Genomic DNA, 18069 nt, shown 5'->3' with positions numbered 1-18069 from the left:
TCTTAATCCATTCATCTGTCAATAGACATTTAGATTGCTTCCATGTCTTGGCCATTGTAAACAGCACTGCAGTGAACAGTGGGGTGCATGTATCCTTTTGAACCATGTTTTTCTCCAGATATATGCCCAGGAGTGGGATTGCTGGATCATATAATAGCTCTATTTTTAGTTTTTTAAGGAATCTCCATAGTGGCTGTAACAATTTATATTCCCACCAACACAGCAGGAGGGTTCCCTTTTCTCCACACTCTCTCCAGCATTTATTTTTTGTAGACTTTCTGATTGATGATGGCCATTCTGACTGGTGGGAGGAGATACCTCATTGTAGGTTTGATTTGCATTTCTCTAATAATTAGCGCTGTTGAGCATCTTTTCATGTTTGCTTCTTGGCCACCTCTATGTCTTCTTTGGAGAAATATCTGTTTAGGTCTTCTGCCCTTTTTTGATTGGGTTGTTTTTTTGATATTAAGCTGCATGAGCTGTTTGTAAACTTTGGAGATTAGTCCCTTGTGAGTTGCATCACTTGCAAATATTTTCTCCCATTCTGTGGGCTGTCTTTTAGTTTTGTTTGTTTTTTATTTTGGCCATGCCATATAGCTTATGGGATCTCAGTTCTCCGACCAGGGATTGAACGCAGGCCACGGCAGTGGAAGCGCTGAATCCTAACCAGTAGACCACCAGGGAACTCCCTGTCTTTTCGTTTTGTTTATGGTTTCCTTTGCTGTGCAAAAGCTTTTGAGTTTAATTAGGACAAATTTTTACAGAAGAATACTTACCTTTACCATATGTCTTGCTCTTTGATTTATGCCATGGACGTTATGCTGTGCTACTCCTTTGAAAAAAATGCTGATTGCTACTGCATTGTTTCAAACCCACACAGTTTGAAAAATAGTAGATTATAACATAATATATGCATGTACAGTAACTTTCTCTTTTTCCACATGTTTTGTCCAGGATAATATATGAATAACTGGTATATCCTCAGTATGTATTGGATATTTTCTATGCAGCAGGCAATGTGCTAAGCACTTTATATACATTATTTCATTCACCTTTCTAGCCATTCTTATGAAGTAACTATTATAATTATTCTAAATATGTAGGTAAGAAAGCTAAGGCTTAGGCAGGTAATTCTTCAAGGTAACCCAGGCACTAAACTATAAAGCCTGAGTCTGAATCCGAGTCTTAGATATTGGCCAGGGAACAGAGGACACTAGACAAGCACTTAAAATTTTCCATGGCTAGGATTTCTGTTATGGATAATTCTAAATATATAAGTTAGTAAAATAGTAATTTGGTGTATCGTACAATCTGTTAAGTTTAATATTCTATATATCCAGATTTGTACAGCAAGATTTCTAGAGCAATACGTTGTGTGGTAGATGAAGAAATACAGTTTGCCTAATTTGCACATACGGAGCCTTCATTATTTGTTTTTCTTTTAGCAAGCAAAGCACTGTTAAATTGTCCTTCCAAAGTACTTAAACATGTTAAAGTCAGTTATTTATGCTTGAGATTCTGATATTTGTAGACCTGATTTAATTCTAAAAACATTTCTGTTATTTGGTGGCCAGTTATCCAAACCACCGTATACTTAAGCATCTATTAAACACTTCCCTCTTTCCTGAGGTTGCCATGTAAGTACCAAGGCATGGTGGGGGTATTTAGTTCTCAATATTATGTTTCTAAATTGGTATCCAATAAGATGTCCTTCACCTTATTTGGTCCTTGCCAGCTATCTGCACAGATGCTGGTCAATTTCTTTCTAGTGGCTTTATCACTCTGCTACAGGAAACTCTAAAAAAGTGCCTAAAGCATCTTCCTAGGCCCTCCTTGCATCCATTTAATTATTTGGGGCCATGACACCTCCTCAACTTCTACACAGGCTATGAGGAAAATGTCCCTTTGTTTTTGGATATCCCAAACCAATGCTGGATTTTTTGCCAGTTCTCCAAGACACAGCTCTAGGCAATTTGACTAGCAACCTGTCCCTGGGAACCTCTTAAGTCTAAGCTCTCATCACTTCTTCCAAATTTCCTGACTCTTCATATTTAGCACTCCGATTTTCTAGTTTAAGTCTCTCCACTCTTCTGCAGGGGAGCAAAATTTGCCACCCCAAAATGTGTTTCTCTGGCATGAGGATTCATTTAGGTTGGTTATTTTTAAGAAACAGAAGATTCAAGACGTTTTTCTTGTTACCTCCTATTTAACTGCCTAAAAGAATTTAGTTGAAGGGCCTGTTCCCAGAATAGAGCTATCACCAGCAAAAAGTAATGGGCTAGGTGTGATGGGGGAAACTTGGCAGGGCCTAGAGATCAGAGTCCACTCTGTCCCATCATCTGTGCATGGCCCAGCAAACATTTGTTTACCAAACATTCGTTTTTCCATCTCCATGTGAATTGCCTTTCTTTTCTTTGAAGTCCCAAACTCCCAGCATCCACTTTTGTCTTTAGCTGAAGATGGTATTTAAGTGAGGGGTTTTGCCATTTTCGTGAGTTACTCAATTTTCCTGGGTCTCTCCCATGTATACAAGTTATTAAACTTTTGTGTGATTTACTTCTGCTAATCTGTCTCATGTAAATTTAATTCTTAGACCAGCCAGATGAACTTAGAAGGGTAAAGGAAAATTTCTTCCTCCCCACCACTTCTAAAGTGCTAGTCTTTTGAAATCCAGGAGCCAGCGAGCAAATTCTTTCTTCTCGGCTTCTCTTTCTTGTCTGTGTCACTTCTCTAAGTCAATAAACACAGGTTGTCTTAGCTGATGCTTGAATACTTAAAGGAGGTGCATAGTGCAAGCCCTGACAGTTGGCTTTTCTTTTTATAATGCAAGTGCCTAAATTGTGGAACCATCCACTTCAAAGAGTCATCCACTTCAAAGATGGCTATCTTGAATAAACACATTGTCAGCCAGTAAAGACCCCAGCTACCCATCCCCTCTTTAGACTTTAGAGAAGTCTAAACAGACTTCTCTGTTTTAGAGATCTTGGTTGATTTTGATAACTGATGATTTGGGCTGCTTGTTTTCTCTCTTCCTGTGCTGTTAATTCCCATTCTTATGTTTTCAATTCACCAGTAAGGAGTGAGCCTTTGAAACCCTAGACACCCCTCAACCCCAATAAAAAGCAGAACCCCAGTCCCATGCTCTCTCACTCTCTCTCTCTCTCTCTACCTGTGACCTTGCTCTGTGGCCCCAGGTTTGCCATTTAATTTCCAGGTCCTGTAATCAATAAGGATTTTTTTTTAAGTTTCCTGATTGTTATTGCTGAGAGCATCTTGCAATCATAATAAGAATCACCAGGGCAGGTCCAGCCACAACATTGGTTATTAATAGGCTGAGACCAGCAGGCAACAAGGTGGAAGAAGAGAAGGTCTAAGAATAAGTACAAAGGAAATAAGAGAATTATGAAAAAATAGTTTGTATTTCCTAAATATCGGCCTTATTTGCATACATTATTTATAGACTCTCTGCCCTTCAGGAGCTATATTTTTAAGCAAAAGGAATTAGACTCACTGGTTTTCAAACTGGACTCTTGGGAACCTAAGGAGCTGTTGACTGCCTGCAGAGCTCCCCCAACCCTACCTTCTTTTTTCAACTAATACATCTGTCCTTGCTTTGATCATTTTACCTATTGAGCTTGGTAAACGTTTTTCCTTTAAAGAAAGGGTGAAAAAATGTTTGAATCCCATTCCATTTGTATGCTGTATATATATGCTCTGTATATAACATGGTGATTGATAATGTAGACCCTTACCTATCACCCCCACTGGCCTCCAACCTCCACCGATGCCCCCAGTGCACCAGTGTCTATTTGAAGGGAACATAGTTTTGTTAATGGGAGGAAGAAAAGAGAAACATGCATCTTGCCCCAAAGGTCCACTGGACTTTGCAGAGAAAAGGTTCAAGGAAGAAGCTGAAATAACTACTCAAGAGTGATCCTACGAATTTCTGAAAACAAAGGATTCCATACCCCTAAATGATCAAGTAGGGCACAGAGCAGGGCCCTGCTGGCCCTCAGCTCTGTAAGGAACTTAGTACTGGTCTGGCACCCCAAGGACTACAAGCTTTGGAAGCAGCTGGAGATTGTCCTACGTATAGACATTACTCTCATGACAGGCATCATAGTCAAACACGTATCAGATAGGAATCAAGGAAGCCAGAGAAAAAGAGAAAAAAGAGGGTATGTTCTGTGGTCATTGCCACTGACTCACTGGTTTATAAACATTTCTTCAGGATTCCTAGAAGTAACAGGAGGACACTTTGGGGAAGACACTGAAGTACTCTTACTACTAATGTTGGTTCTATGTAGCTAGGATCCATTTAGCCATCATGTGACTGTCTCCAAAGTAAATACTGTTGAAGAAAGTTTTTCTAATCTAGACAGAAACATATACATTCATACAAATTCCATTGCAATTACTCTTGTTATTTATGTAGTAGGACAACTTCCAGCTGAAGGAGTGATCCACCTGAAAAAGCATTTCCATGGTGTTACTTTTATATCTGAGCAAGAGTTCTGGTTTTGTTCCCAGCCTCACCTCTGACTCATCATTGTGAAACCAAGAAATCATTTAGCCTCTCAGCACCTCAGAATCTCCCTTCTGTGAACGAGGATAATGGGTAAACCTTCTCTTGCTTCACTGAATTGTTGTGAAGTTTAATTAGATGTTTTCACAGCCCTTTGAACTCTACTAATTAAATTGTTGTGTAAATATGGTGCTTCCTTTTATCAGGATGCCTTGACTGAGCCATTTCATAAAGAAAGATGACTATGATAGGAGGATTCATAGGGAAAGGATTACTTTTAAAAAAAAATTCATGTGAACTGAGTTCTGAGATTGTCAAAGAAGCATATGAAAATACCTAGTTGGTGTTCTAATTGATAAGAATAAGGATATAGCCTCTATGTGCTCAGGGGGTATTGGTTATACCTTCATATAAAAGTAAACTTAGCTCCCAAGGTCTAGAATAATGTCCTGTTTGTACTTTAAGTATTGATACTGTTTTTTAAATATTATGTCTATTCAGTATATTTTGCTAAGACAGCTTTGGTGATTTATTTCATATTTGTCATATAAGTAATCACAAAATAACAGATTTGCATCTGCTTAACAAGAAAGTCATAACCTTTGAAGTAATGTGATTCTGTATAGACCATCTATTGGTTAGTTTACTTATCAAAGAGATTTCACCCACAACAGAGAAATCTTAGATGAATCATAAATCTTCTTACTAAATTTTCTGATGAGAATATTTCACTCTAAAATAGTTATCCCAATTATTTTTGAAAATCTGCATTAATAAAGACCTTTTTCTTCTGCTAGAAATAACTTCATAGATGGATTAATTGGCTTGGGGGAAAAAACCACAAGCTACCTCTATAAACCTGCCTTGGGCTTTAGTATATAATTTTATTTGTAAGCTAGAAATTTCCTAATTATTCTGCAAATTTTATCTTTCTAGGCTTTGAAAAAAATCTAACACAGCTTTCGGCTCAGTATGAGACTAGATCTTAAAACCAATTCAACTTTCCATGTTTCTGGGGGGGGGGCGTAGTTAATTTTATGAAGTAATTGCACTTTGGGGATTTTTCTAGCCAGCCAGGAGGTAAAAGGAACAAGCCAGAGGAAATGGAGAAACATAGGCTGGGGGAAGAGAAATAATAGGATAAAAGCTATTAGATTTGTACTGAGATTTGGAGGAATCTAAAAGAGAGACTATTTTTAGTTTTTCACCTTTTGCTTGCCTTGGCCAAGACATCTTTTAAGGGAACAATTTTGGAATCTAAATGCCTTTGGATACTTCCTCAAAAATATAAAAAATGCGGCTTCCCTGGTTGCACAGTGGTTGAGAGTCCGCCTGCCTATGCGGGGGACACGGGTTTGCGCCCCAGTCCGGGAAGATCCCACATGCTGCGGAGCGGCTGGGCCCGTGAGCCATGGCCACTGAGCCTGCGCGTCCGGAGCCTGTGCTCCGCAACGGGAAAGGCCACAACAGTGAGAGGCTTGTGTACCGCAAAAAAAAAAAAAAAAAAAAAAAAAAAAAAAATATATATATATATATATATATATATATATATAATGCAGACCATTAGATGTTTGGAATAATATTCCATTATGTTCTATGGCACCTCTCAAAAGAACACTTGTTCACATCAGAAGTTCCTCAAAATGTCTATTATAATTCTAAATTATCCTTGGTTAAATGATGCCATTTACAAAGGTAAGTATAAGAATTTGGGATATTGTGCAAATACATGTAAGAAGCAGGAGTCTACATCAGAGGTTGAAAGTGCCGCTTCTTTCCCTGGTCCCTCAGCACCCTGCCCCCACCTTGGCCTAGTAGCTGGCCAGCCAGCTGCAAACTTGACTAATTTACAGTTCCCTGCAGATGGAAAGATTTGGAGAGATTTCACCAACAAAACAAGAGAAGACTGAGGCAAGTTCTCATAAAATGTTGCTAAGTGACCTGAGGCAAAGATTTTCCACAGGATTTTCCAAAATTCAAGAGACACTTTCTCAATTTTTCAGTCCTCAGGGTCATTTTGAGGAATGGATTTATCCAGCTTACTCCCATCCCCTCCCTGTGAACTCTTCCCTTATAGATATACAGAAAAAGATGACAGCGACAGAGACAAATTGTGCTGTAAGTAATAACACTGATTTCCACCAAGGACAAAAGTTATTTAACTGAACAAATAATCAAAGGATTCCTAAAATGAATTTCTTATTTAAAGAAGACAAAATAAACTCAGCATTTGAGGAGCTTTAATGAAAAGAAATCAGAGTTTGGACTCAATGCAAAACTTACCTCATCATCCCAGTCACAGAGGCCAGCAGCTCCCTTTACCAGCAAGAGGCTCAAGGGACCACAGAGGCAACCATGGTTTCCAAGTTGAGGTCCTGGACCACGGCCAAGAGAAGTTCTTGACTAGATTTTCACAGGTCCCCAGTATTGTTGAATACTTGGCTTCTCCCAACTATCACCCAAACAATCCATTGATAAGACAAATCTGAGTTTAGGTTACAGAAGCATGGGAGAACACTGTCTTGACAGTCGCATAGGAGCAGTGGTGTGCGGGAGCTAGCTTCTATCAGCCTGTGAAGGATCCTGAACATCTCTTCCCAATTCTATGTTCAGTGATGTCACCTCGGTACCTTGAAGTCAGCCATGGTAGGAGTACGTATACCACAGAGATCATCAAATTCCACAAATCAGGGATTTCCCCCCCGCCCAGGGAGCCACTTTACCTTAGTAACATCTCGGGGTGTGGAAGCAAAGTTGGGATATTTAAGAGATGTTGAAGTTTGTTTTAAGGCAAGTCTCTTAATGTGAAAGTTTGATTAGGATTAGGTAAGGATCATAACATAAAAGCTTAGGATTGGCAGACACAACAAGGAGAGAATTTAATTAAAGCAAGGATTTCCAAGAGTCTTGAAAATTTTGATACTATCTGTTGAAAAGTCAAACAGTTTGATGTTAATTAAAATGAGTCTTTCAATATGTTCTTGAGACAATAAAATTACTTGAAATTTTATCTTTCTGAGCAAGAGTTTCCTGGAATAATAAAGTCATGTTGATGAAGACAGTGAAATAGTAAAATCATATTAATGTATACAGTAAGCTATGTGGGTGTGGATGGTTTCAGTTCTCACATATAATGCTTGAGCCTTCAAATTATATAAGAATTAAGGATAGGTTTCTATGGAATTATCACATCAAAATAAAAAAAAGCTCATAGGAAATGTTCACTTGAAGGTACTATTCATTTTCAACTTTAACAAAAAGCAAAAAATTTTTTTTCTGACTTCACATTCTACTGGTATCTAATGTCTTTTCTTTTCCAAATATATAAATAGTTTTTAATGATATTTCACTTTTATCCAACGATAATTTAAATATATTGCAATTGTATATTTGGGGAAATAAATACATCATGTCTAAGAAATTTCTTTTCAGTGTCCTTAAAGACACAATTAATGAGCAACTTTACACGTCCAAGCATTTGTCTCTAGAAGACAACAATATAAGTGGACAACTTAGAGTATTTAACATATTTGAAGTAGACATCATACATGCCTATTTGTTATCATTTCAACTAAGTACAATTTGCATTATTTCTTTCTTTTCTTTAATAGAATAAAAGGTCAGAAGTCTACAAGGGTTCAGAAATGAATGTTAAAGAAGAAAGAAAAAAATTTTTTTAAATTTTTCTAGACAAAAGAGAATGTTTAAATCATAGAACTGGAAAGCCTCATTAACCTTACCAATTCAATCTCTTCCTTACCCTATTGTGAATATTTCTAATGAGGAATAAGGACAGTATTTCTCTTTGTGGCTTATTTTATTACTCTTAAAATTCTCTATATTGAGCTAAAATCTATTCCTTTCCTTTGTCCCTTCATTCTTCCTTCTGAAAATATACAAAGTAAATCTACTCCCTATTCAGTTTAACATATTGGAGACACTGCCGCAATTATTGGGTTTTGATTGTTTTTAGTTTTTTTGGTTTTCTTCCCCTGAGATAGGCAGCCTGAGTTTATTCAACCATTCCTCTATTTCAGAGATATTCGGCGTGTGGACCAGTACTGATCCATGACTGTTTCTTACCCTCTGGGAACTATAATCATAGGTCCACAACAAGATAAGGAAATGTGGCAGAATATAAGTCACATACTGCTTTCTTCATTGAAAAAGTCTTGCTATGAAAAAATAAAGCTAGCTGAATTCAACAGCTTGTTTAGTGATACAGTTGCTTTACATTGTGGCACAAGCTTTTTCATCTTAGCAAAGACTGAAGGTAAACAGTTGAACCAGTTAATTTGATAGCACTGGCTCCATATGACATGATTTCTAGATCCATTCTAATCGTTCTTCTCTAGATCAGCCTCTAGAATACAACCAACATTTCCAGAGAGAATCTGCTGAAAATATAGTGGAAAACATTACATCCCTGTATCTGGACACTATTTGTCTTAGCATAGCCTAATAGTTTTTAATGAGTTTTTAATCAAGTAAAACAACTGATCACAATTGTACATGTAACCCCTTTCTAATTCTTATTGCTGTTTATCGTCCATTATTCCAAAGTGGCTACCTATTAGCTATTCTATCCAATTTTGTGTCATTTGCTAATATGGGCTATGCAGCTTTAGCTGTGTAAAAAACAAAAAAAAACCCCAAACTCAGTCACTTTAAACAACCACCTTTTAAAAAAAATTTCTCATGAGTCTGGTTCGGCTGGTCAATTATGGTGACCTTGGCTCATTTCTTCTGACCTTGACTTGGCTTGTTCAAGCATCTGCCTTCAGCTGGTGGTTGGCTAGTTGACTGATTGAAAATGGCCTCCACTGAAACAACTCAGCTCTCTTCACAGGATTTGAACCTGCCAGTTGGTTAGCTTGTACTTGTTCTCAAGGCTATGACAGGGTTCCAAAAAAGACAGGAAGCACACAAGACCTCTAAGGATCAGTCCCATCTCTGCCATAAAGTAGAGCAGGGAAAGGTGGAAAATGGACCTGGAGGAAGACAAAGATAAAGCAAACATTATAATGCCAGTGTGTTCTTCGAAGTTCTTCATACAAAATTTGAAAATGGCACTGAAAAATAGTTTTCATGGAAGACCTCAATAGACCTTTTTAACGGATGCATTGATAAACCATTTCAGAATATGTTATTTAAACAGTCATGACTGTACCAGTGAGAGCTTTTATACAGCCCACATTTTTCCGTCATGTTAATAAGGGTTCAGTGAAAAATTCTGTCAAATGTGATGCTGCAGTTCAGAAATCATCATAGTTTTCTGAACATAAATGATCATCACTGCATTATTTATAATAGCAAAATATTGGAAAGAGTGTGCAGGAATGAATGACTTATGGTAATTCATATAATAAATTATTTCATGTAGTTTTAAAATTTCAAATAATTGATAAAATAGGAAAAAGTTCACAATTTAATTTTAATGCAAAGTGGTAAGATATACAATGAAGCATGGTGCAAAAAAATTACAGGCTTTTATATCTAATGTAGAAGTATTCTGAAATCCTAGAAAGAAATACAATAAAAATATACTTCTTGTCTTTGGATGGCAAGATTATAATGATTTTTGTTTTACTCTTAAACTTTTAAATATTTTTCAGATTTTCTGCAATGGACATATGTAACATCATCATCAGAAAAAAATGCATTCAGGTTTTTTCCATTTTGTAATTTTCCTGGGAATTAAAGTCAAGCTCACATTCCCCTCTTTTCTGAAAATTGTGCACTTGACCATTCCCAGTTGATATTTTCTGAGATATTGTATTGAACAATTCTAATTAGGAGGGAGATCTGGATCTTTCTCAAAAGCATAGTAGCTGGATTTTAATAACTATTTCATCAACATTTTGATTTTAAAAATATTTCCTGCAGTTATAATCAATTATGGTTTCTTTTTCTATTGAATGCCAAGAAGAAACAGGATTTTATGACTATCTTTAGAGCAATACTCAATATCGATGCTAGAACTGGTAAAAAGGAAGAAGTTCTATGGGATAGGATAGGAAAGCAAGAGAAAAAATATATCTCAAACATTGATGCCATCTTGGTTGTATCATTATGTGGCTGAGGAACCTATCAGCTAGCTACAACTATTTTGGCACTGTTTCTTTATAGCCTTTCAATTCTTACTAGTAGTAAAAATCATATGCCACAAGGTGACATTTAAACCATCTGGAATGCTTAAATGAATATTCAGATGCTAGAAGAAAGCGTCTGCCAACACAACAACAGGTAACCCTTTTCCAGCAAGGGATGTAGCAAGTGAAAGTGAGTACATCGCCCAGCAGACAAAATGTCCACCAGAGGCATTCTGGTGGAGTAAAGATGGACACTCAAATTCTTTGATTCTCCTCCCACTGAGAAATGGCATCTCCATCCCTCCTTTTAAATCTAAGTGGATTCTGTCACTGCCTGCCCAATAGAATATGACAGAGGTGACACTGTGCCAGTTTCCAGGTTCCAGTCTTAAGTGACGGGCGCCTTCTATTTCCTATCACTTGGAACACTCACTCTTGGAAGCCAGCTGCCGGGTTGCGAGAAGCCCAAGCTGCATGGAGAGGCCACGCCCACGTGCTCCATTGGACAGCCCCCGCTGAGCTCAGCCACCATGAGCATCAGCTGTAGCCTGTGAGTGCGCCACCTCGGACAACCAGCTGCATCACAGCTTTAGATGACTTCAGCCGCAGCCACAAGAAGATCCATCCAGCCGAGCTCAGTCAACTCACACAACTGTGGAACATAATAATTAGTTGTTGTTTTAAGACACTAAGTTTGGGAATGGTTTGTTAATTTATAACAAAAAAATTGGAAGACTATCCATTGTTAGCTGGTACTGTTGTGCCTGAAATAAAATTTGAAAAGAGTTATAAAATATAGATGATGACATAACATCTCTGTAGAGCTGTCTTTCAAACTTGAATGGAGAAATAGTGAGTAGAACTGTTTCTTACACCATTCCAAGTCATATACAGACATAATGAATCAAAGAAACCAAGAAAAAAATAAATATAAAGCTCAAGATAGCCTTTCATGTTTGGAGTGGATGAGATAATACTTTGTATTCAGCACTTTACAGTTTACCACAACCCTGAGGAATATGAATTATTACCATTTTCACTTTTTTTCTTTTTATCCTTCCTCCCTCCCTCTCTTCCTTCTCTCCACCTCCATCTTCCAAGCTGTTTTCACTCCACTCACCCTCAGCAGGAGCCTGTTTCATCTCCATAATCTTCCCATGCTATTTATAGTACGTGAAATACAAAAGGATGCTGCTCAAGTGGGTGTCCATTTGGAGAAATGCTTTGGTAAGAAATTGCTTTGGTAAGCAATCTCTAAGGTGAAAGGGTAAATCCTGGCAGGATTTCACCCAGAGATGCCCCCATGTGCTACCTTTCCATGACAATAAAAACATTAGATGTATAAACTAATGTATAAATTTTGTTATACTCAAGGACAAAGCTTAAGTATTTTCCAGTGTTTTACCACTCTGTTTTGCTTTCAGGTATTCCAAAGTTGATTACATCTGATATGGTTAAAGAAGGTGCTGCTGTAATTGATGTGGGTATCAACTATGTCCATGACCCAATGACAGGAAAGACAAAATTAGTTGGAGACGTGGACTTTGAAGGTAGTAAACTATATCTCTTTTGATAAGTGAAGAAAAACAAAGATTCTATGCTGCATGTTTTGATAGTAGAAAGAGAAACTTTCCCTTCGATTGGGGCATTATTATCAACGATTACATTAATCTTTCCTCTGAGGGAAAAGAGTTTAATGACAATTACATATTTCCTTCCTTCCTTCTGCCTGACTTCCTTCCTTCACTGCTTTCTTCCTATCTTCCTTCCCCCTTTCTTTCAGCCCTTCTTTCTATCCTTCCTTTCCTCCTTCTTTCCCTCCTTGGGAGAAAAATATAATTGTACCATTATTATTTCGTTTTAAGATGAAATTCCTTATAGTGCATTTTTTTAATGAAACAATTCAGCCGGCCTTTTATAGTGAGCATTATTTTGACTTTTGGGAGTGTGTCTCTATACTTCATCATCCGTGCTCTATACTCAGCCATTCACTCTCGGAGCGAGAAGACATCTTAGGGTGTGTTTGCTAACTCTGTATTTCAGATCTAGACAGTTACCTGGATAATTCAAGTCAACATTCTTCACTTGTGTTTTAAAGAGGATGAGAAAAAGGAGCTAGGCTAACATTTCCATGGCCAATGAAGGAGATAAAGCACCCATTGTGTAGTAACAAAAAAATTTCCAACCCGATGCCGTATCTCTACAGATGAGGAAACCAACTGCAAGATAGATATATTTTTAGGTGCCTGATCCCCCAATCCAATTTTACTTCCAATATCTTTGTCAGATACTTACCTGCATTCAGGTTTTCAGTATACTCTAGGAATCTTAGATGTCTAATACTACAGGCATATAATAAAGTGGAGATATTTTCATATTAGAAATATTTTATATATTCGATTGATCATTCTGGCCAAAAAATCAGGGCCATGCGAGAACTTCCTTAAGTTATAGGTGTGTCTTTATAGACAAATTGAAAGGAAAAATGGTGCTCTTTCTAAAATAATTCAAATTTTACGTTTTCTCTTGGAATCTAGTTATCAGCTGATGGTTTGCCTGAGTCCTAGCATGGTGTGGAATACAAATGAATATGCAGGGACTCAGAAGTGTCCTTCTGAGTAAGGTATTGGCCCCATGTATGTGAGAATCCAGGGTGCATCAGGGACCAGGTCCAGGTAGGCAAGGTGAGCCTGGTGCTAAAAAGAAAAGAAAAAAAAAAAGAAAACCTGAGAACAAAATACTCTGGGGACAGAATGGTGAAGAGAGCAAAGTACAGATGGACCTTATCATCTGCTGCCCTCATAGGCTGTCATTCGCAGGGCGCTGCCAGCCTAGCAGGGTGGCTCTCCAAGTGAACATGCGTGTCTGTATGTATGTGTGTGTGTTATGTGTACGTGTTGAACTCTTTAGGAAATGACCTTTTTTCTTTATTTCATTTTTTCATGTTCAATCACTAATGTCAGATGTCAATAATATATCTGAATTTCTCAACTTGAAAGAGTAAGGGTACATTTCATTTTAAAATGTATTTTATTTCTGACCTTATTTCTTATTCTTTTGCACTGTCGTTCTGCTTCATGATTACATTTTAGTTACCAGGTTTATTGCAAAATCGCCACACACTTATGATGCACCCAGATGGCACAGACAGCACATAATAACCAGCTCGAGGCAAGAAAAGCAGGGATGTTAACAGCTCACAACCTTGACTGTGCTTGTGGGGCACGCTCACTCAGCAGTTGGCAATGTTTTATAAGACCCTTCTCTTATATGATGTTTCATTGGTCTCAGATCATTTCCATGCATTCTTATGTTTAGCTAAGAATTTTTTTTTGCTTGTAAGGGTATTATGAAAACATTAAAAATGAGCATTTTGGGGTGGGTGCACATGCTAAGTCACACATGGATATGCAATCTCTTGGTAGTATCTATTCAATTAAATTTCAGTTATGTGTATCTAAGTATATAATGAAACAAAAAAGGAAATGACCATGAGAGACAAAGATATAAGATGAGCAGGAAAGAGCATTGGGCTGGGAGACTGAAGAGATGCTCTTAGACCTAGTATGGCAACCTGATAATTTTGCAACCTTTCTGGCCATCAGAGTTGTTATCAGTTAAATGATAACAGTGTTGGCAACGGCTCCTTCCAGCTCTAACACTTGGTGCATCTTGGACATTCAGCTCAGTGTTACCACATGATTGTGTAAAAACACAGCAACTTTCAGAAAGTCCGGTTTTTCTGACCCTATCATAAATGACGCCCATGTGACTGATAATATTACTCTTGTTGCCCTGCTGGTTTATGGAACCAGAGCCCTAAGGAAGACCTGGACTTGGTAAAGAAAGCCTTGTCGGTGAGGCCATGACTCAGCCACCCAGAGGAGCACGCAAGTGATAGGTTTTGACATGCTGCTCTTCAGGTCGTTGATCAGGACTTAACTTGAGGTGTGGGATGATCCTGCAGCTGAGAGGGAGGAGCTTTCACGTGGGTTCTGATGCAAAACTTACAGGTAGTGTTTGGCTGTAAATTGCCACAAGGAGTGTGGCTGCTTTGTGAGTATCAGTGAAAGTTTCACTATAACCATAGCCAAGACAGATAAAACAGATACAGGTAAAATCCAGTGCTGAAGTAACTTGTCCTTGCAGAAATCTTTAGCTCACTAATAAAGGAAACAACATGGCCTATTTCAAGTAGATTACTTTGATGGGAATGATTTTTAAAGAAAGATTTCATCCATGACCTCATTTGGGCACTGTTGGAAATATGTAAATAACTGCAAATTATTTTACAAATTCAATAATTTATAAAGCCAGGAGTCATTTAATCTATTTTATTTCTAAGAAAATATAGATGCCTATTTGTATTCTTCTTCATTATTAGATATTTTAGCTTCAATTTTAAATCAGTCTTCTCTCTAAGAAGAGTGATACTTTATATCAAATACAACATGAAGATTACATCACCCTTACTACAGTTCTTGACAAAAGGAAATAAAAAAACACCCTAAATATTTCCTTTTGACTTTAAGGACAGGTTTTTTGTTTTGGTTGAGATATAATTTCCTCTAGACCACCTCTTCCTTCATCTGCTAGGGTTTCCTGCTCTTATTTCCTGCTCTCATAGCTAGTGTTTCTGTAGTGCTTACAGTGTGCTAGGTATTGTTCTCAGGCTTTTACATATGATAACCCTATAACCCTATGATAACCCTATCATTTTACATATGATAACCCTATAATTGTTTAATTTTGATTCAGTTATTATGACAACCCTATAAGGTAGGTATTGTTATGCCAACTACAAATTGGCACTTGCCATCTGCCTCTAAAGGATTAAATCAAGAGCTGCTGCAGTTGCTGACCTTCAACACCCCCTGAGAGGAGTTCAGGGTGGAGATCAGGAATGAGGCACTCTGTACTCTGGGAAAAACTGGCAGAACAGGTCTTCAGATAGAGATTTGCAGGAGAAGATTTTATGAGCCCAATTCTTGCATCTCCTCGTATCTAGAGAAGCACTAAAACCCTTCATGGTGATGCCTGCTCGTGACTAGCAGTAACCTTCACGAGACTGGCAGCGACCTTCTGCAAAAAATATGTGCTTGATTGCATGTACTCCCCTTTCACCAGAATCACTGACCTTCCCCCCCACCTCTTTAAATCAGTTTCTCAGAGCTTTCCGAAATTCTGTCTCCTGGGCTATAGTCCTCATTTTGCCCCAAATAAAACTTAACTCGCAACTCTCACGTTGTTTATTTTTTTTTCAGTTGACAGTTATTATGCCGCACTTTGCAGAGGCACACAAAGCCTGGGCATCTTGCCTGAGAGGACATAGCATGGGGGCACTGTGGGTTTGTAGCCACTCATCATTTTTACCCTCTATTTTCTCGACTATCCTATATTTCACTTGGTTAATACTTTCCTTTCAGGACGCTGAATTATTTCTTTTATCCCCCGCCCACCTTATGTATAATAGCAGGTTTTAAAGTGCCTAAACAACAGTATTGGTGTACAACAGTCCTCACTTTGCATGGTTCTGATATACACAAATTTCAATTACCACGGATTAGCTAAATAACACCAGTCCCCCAATAGGGTGATTTGAATTTCAGTTAGTAATTGCATCAAGTGCAAACTTCTCTGCTAGCTCTTTGGGGCACAAATCATTATGTCAGTAACAAATGTGCATCATGGTCTGTGACCAATCATACCACTTCTTTCAAAGTCTGTGGGCGATTGGTCATGGCACATCTGTTATTCAGTTCAGACAGCAAAGTGTGTAGTTCTGTTGACTGTGATAAACCACGTAACATTTTGCAAAAATAGGTCATGCAAAGAGAGAATTGCCAGCAAAGAAATGAAAAGTGATAATTCTGAAAGTGAAATTTGAAATAGCTGACCATGGGATGTTGACAGTGCCACTGTTTGCCATTTGAGACTCTAGATATACAGCCAGATGAACTTATCGACATAAATGAGGAAAGTGGTTGTTACTGAAAGGATGGCAGTGTCCCAGAGGAAGTGACACTGGCATAAAACTCTACATTAAAGGAACTCTCAGAGATATTTCATGACATAAGAAAGGGCAAAGACAAAATGTTGGAAGTGGATCCAAACTTAGAAAGGAATCTGACAATTCATCAAGTCATAAAAGAGGTACTAGCTCTGTGTTATAAGGTATACGACCAGGGGAAGAAAAGCAGTATTCAAACTACTCTTTATAAGATTTTTACAGATAAAGAAAACACTTGGATTCTCAATGTTTCTAATGTTTAAATTATGGTATAATAAATAAATACTAGTTTTACTATAATTTTCAATTCTCTACACATTTATAAACCACAGTAAGAGAGTTTTTAGTGTTTTGACAAAAAATTTTTAAAGGTCGTTGAGCAAATGTAATATCCCCCCATTGATTATTAAGATTACATTGCACTGTTTCAGCTTGCACAGTCATTTTTATGATCTTACATTACTGTAAAAAGTGAGCCCTCCCTGCATTTATCTCTATGTTCAATAAAATTCATGAAATCAGTGGTCATATAGTTCAAATTCATATCCACTGTCATAATCACCTCTACTACACGATTATTCAATTGTGTTTGATTACAGTTTCTCAGTATTACTACCCATGGAGGTTATGCAGTGTTGGAGGCATTGTTTGCTTAGCACCTTTTCTAGGAAATCCACACTCGTGCTTTTGCTCAAAATAGATCCAAGTTAGGCCTCTGTGCAACACCATTCCTCTCTGGGTGCTCTGAGGAATTAATAAAGCCTTAAAGTTATGACTAAAGTGCTATCTTGTTTTGTATTGAACCTCAGTTATAGAACTCAAGATAGCTCATCATTGCTTCCAGCATCTGACAGGTGCTTACTGCTACCTTTCAATTACTTGAACATGCCTCCCCTCTTCAATTTAAGACATTACAAGAAGAAACAGTATTTTAAAACATCAGTGATAAAATTACTGGGTATGTCGAAAAATTGTTTTTCATTACAAACAATCATAAAATAAATAATCTTCTGAAAACCTTAAATTTGCTAATATAGATTTAAAACAAAACAAAACAATGAGGCGTACCCACTTTCACTTGGAATTTCTTTTAATCATTTTCTGTTGGTAGCTTTGAAAGGAAATTCATACATTCCTAACAAAGAAGGCTGTATTCTCATGAAACAGAAATAAGAGATGATGTGGTATGAGGTGTAAACTGCTTCTTCTGAATAATGAGCTGGAAAACAGTCTATGGGCCAGGACTCAGAAGCGCATAATTACAATGCTTTTATAACAGCCATTCACTGAATGGATTTGGTCAGCTGAACAATCTAATTAATGACTTCCTGTGCTGTTACTTCAGCTAAGCTTGTTCACATTGATGAACAGTCATATGCCTCATTTACACCTTGTAGATAACACACAGGTACGTCTGTGGAAGCTTCAATAGCTTTGCTTCA

At 37.6% G+C, this 18069-nt stretch overlaps 1 protein-coding gene across 2 annotated transcripts in view; it reads left to right on the top strand.

Annotated features, from left to right (window-relative positions):
- Nucleotides 1-18069, top strand: part of MTHFD2L (methylenetetrahydrofolate dehydrogenase (NADP+ dependent) 2 like) — a 141089-nt gene that overhangs the window by 98522 nt on the left and 24498 nt on the right. Inside the window, exons 7-8 of one of the 2 annotated variants that reach the window (XR_007476948.1) lie at nt 4531-4618; nt 12042-12167. Coding sequence is in view for 1 of the 2 variants with exons in the window: in XM_049708985.1 (XP_049564942.1) it covers nt 12042-12167 (126 nt within the window). In the remaining variant the exon portion in view is untranslated. The remainder of the gene's footprint in view (nt 1-4530; nt 4619-12041; nt 12168-18069) is intronic. The other variant, XM_049708985.1, reaches the window with a different exon arrangement.

This window comes from Orcinus orca, chromosome 4 (genome assembly GCF_937001465.1).
Source record: "Orcinus orca chromosome 4, mOrcOrc1.1, whole genome shotgun sequence".
NCBI lineage: Eukaryota > Metazoa > Chordata > Mammalia > Artiodactyla > Delphinidae > Orcinus > Orcinus orca.
The sequence above is the reverse complement of the archived record's forward strand: the minus strand, read 5'-3'. Positions and strand labels throughout refer to the sequence as shown.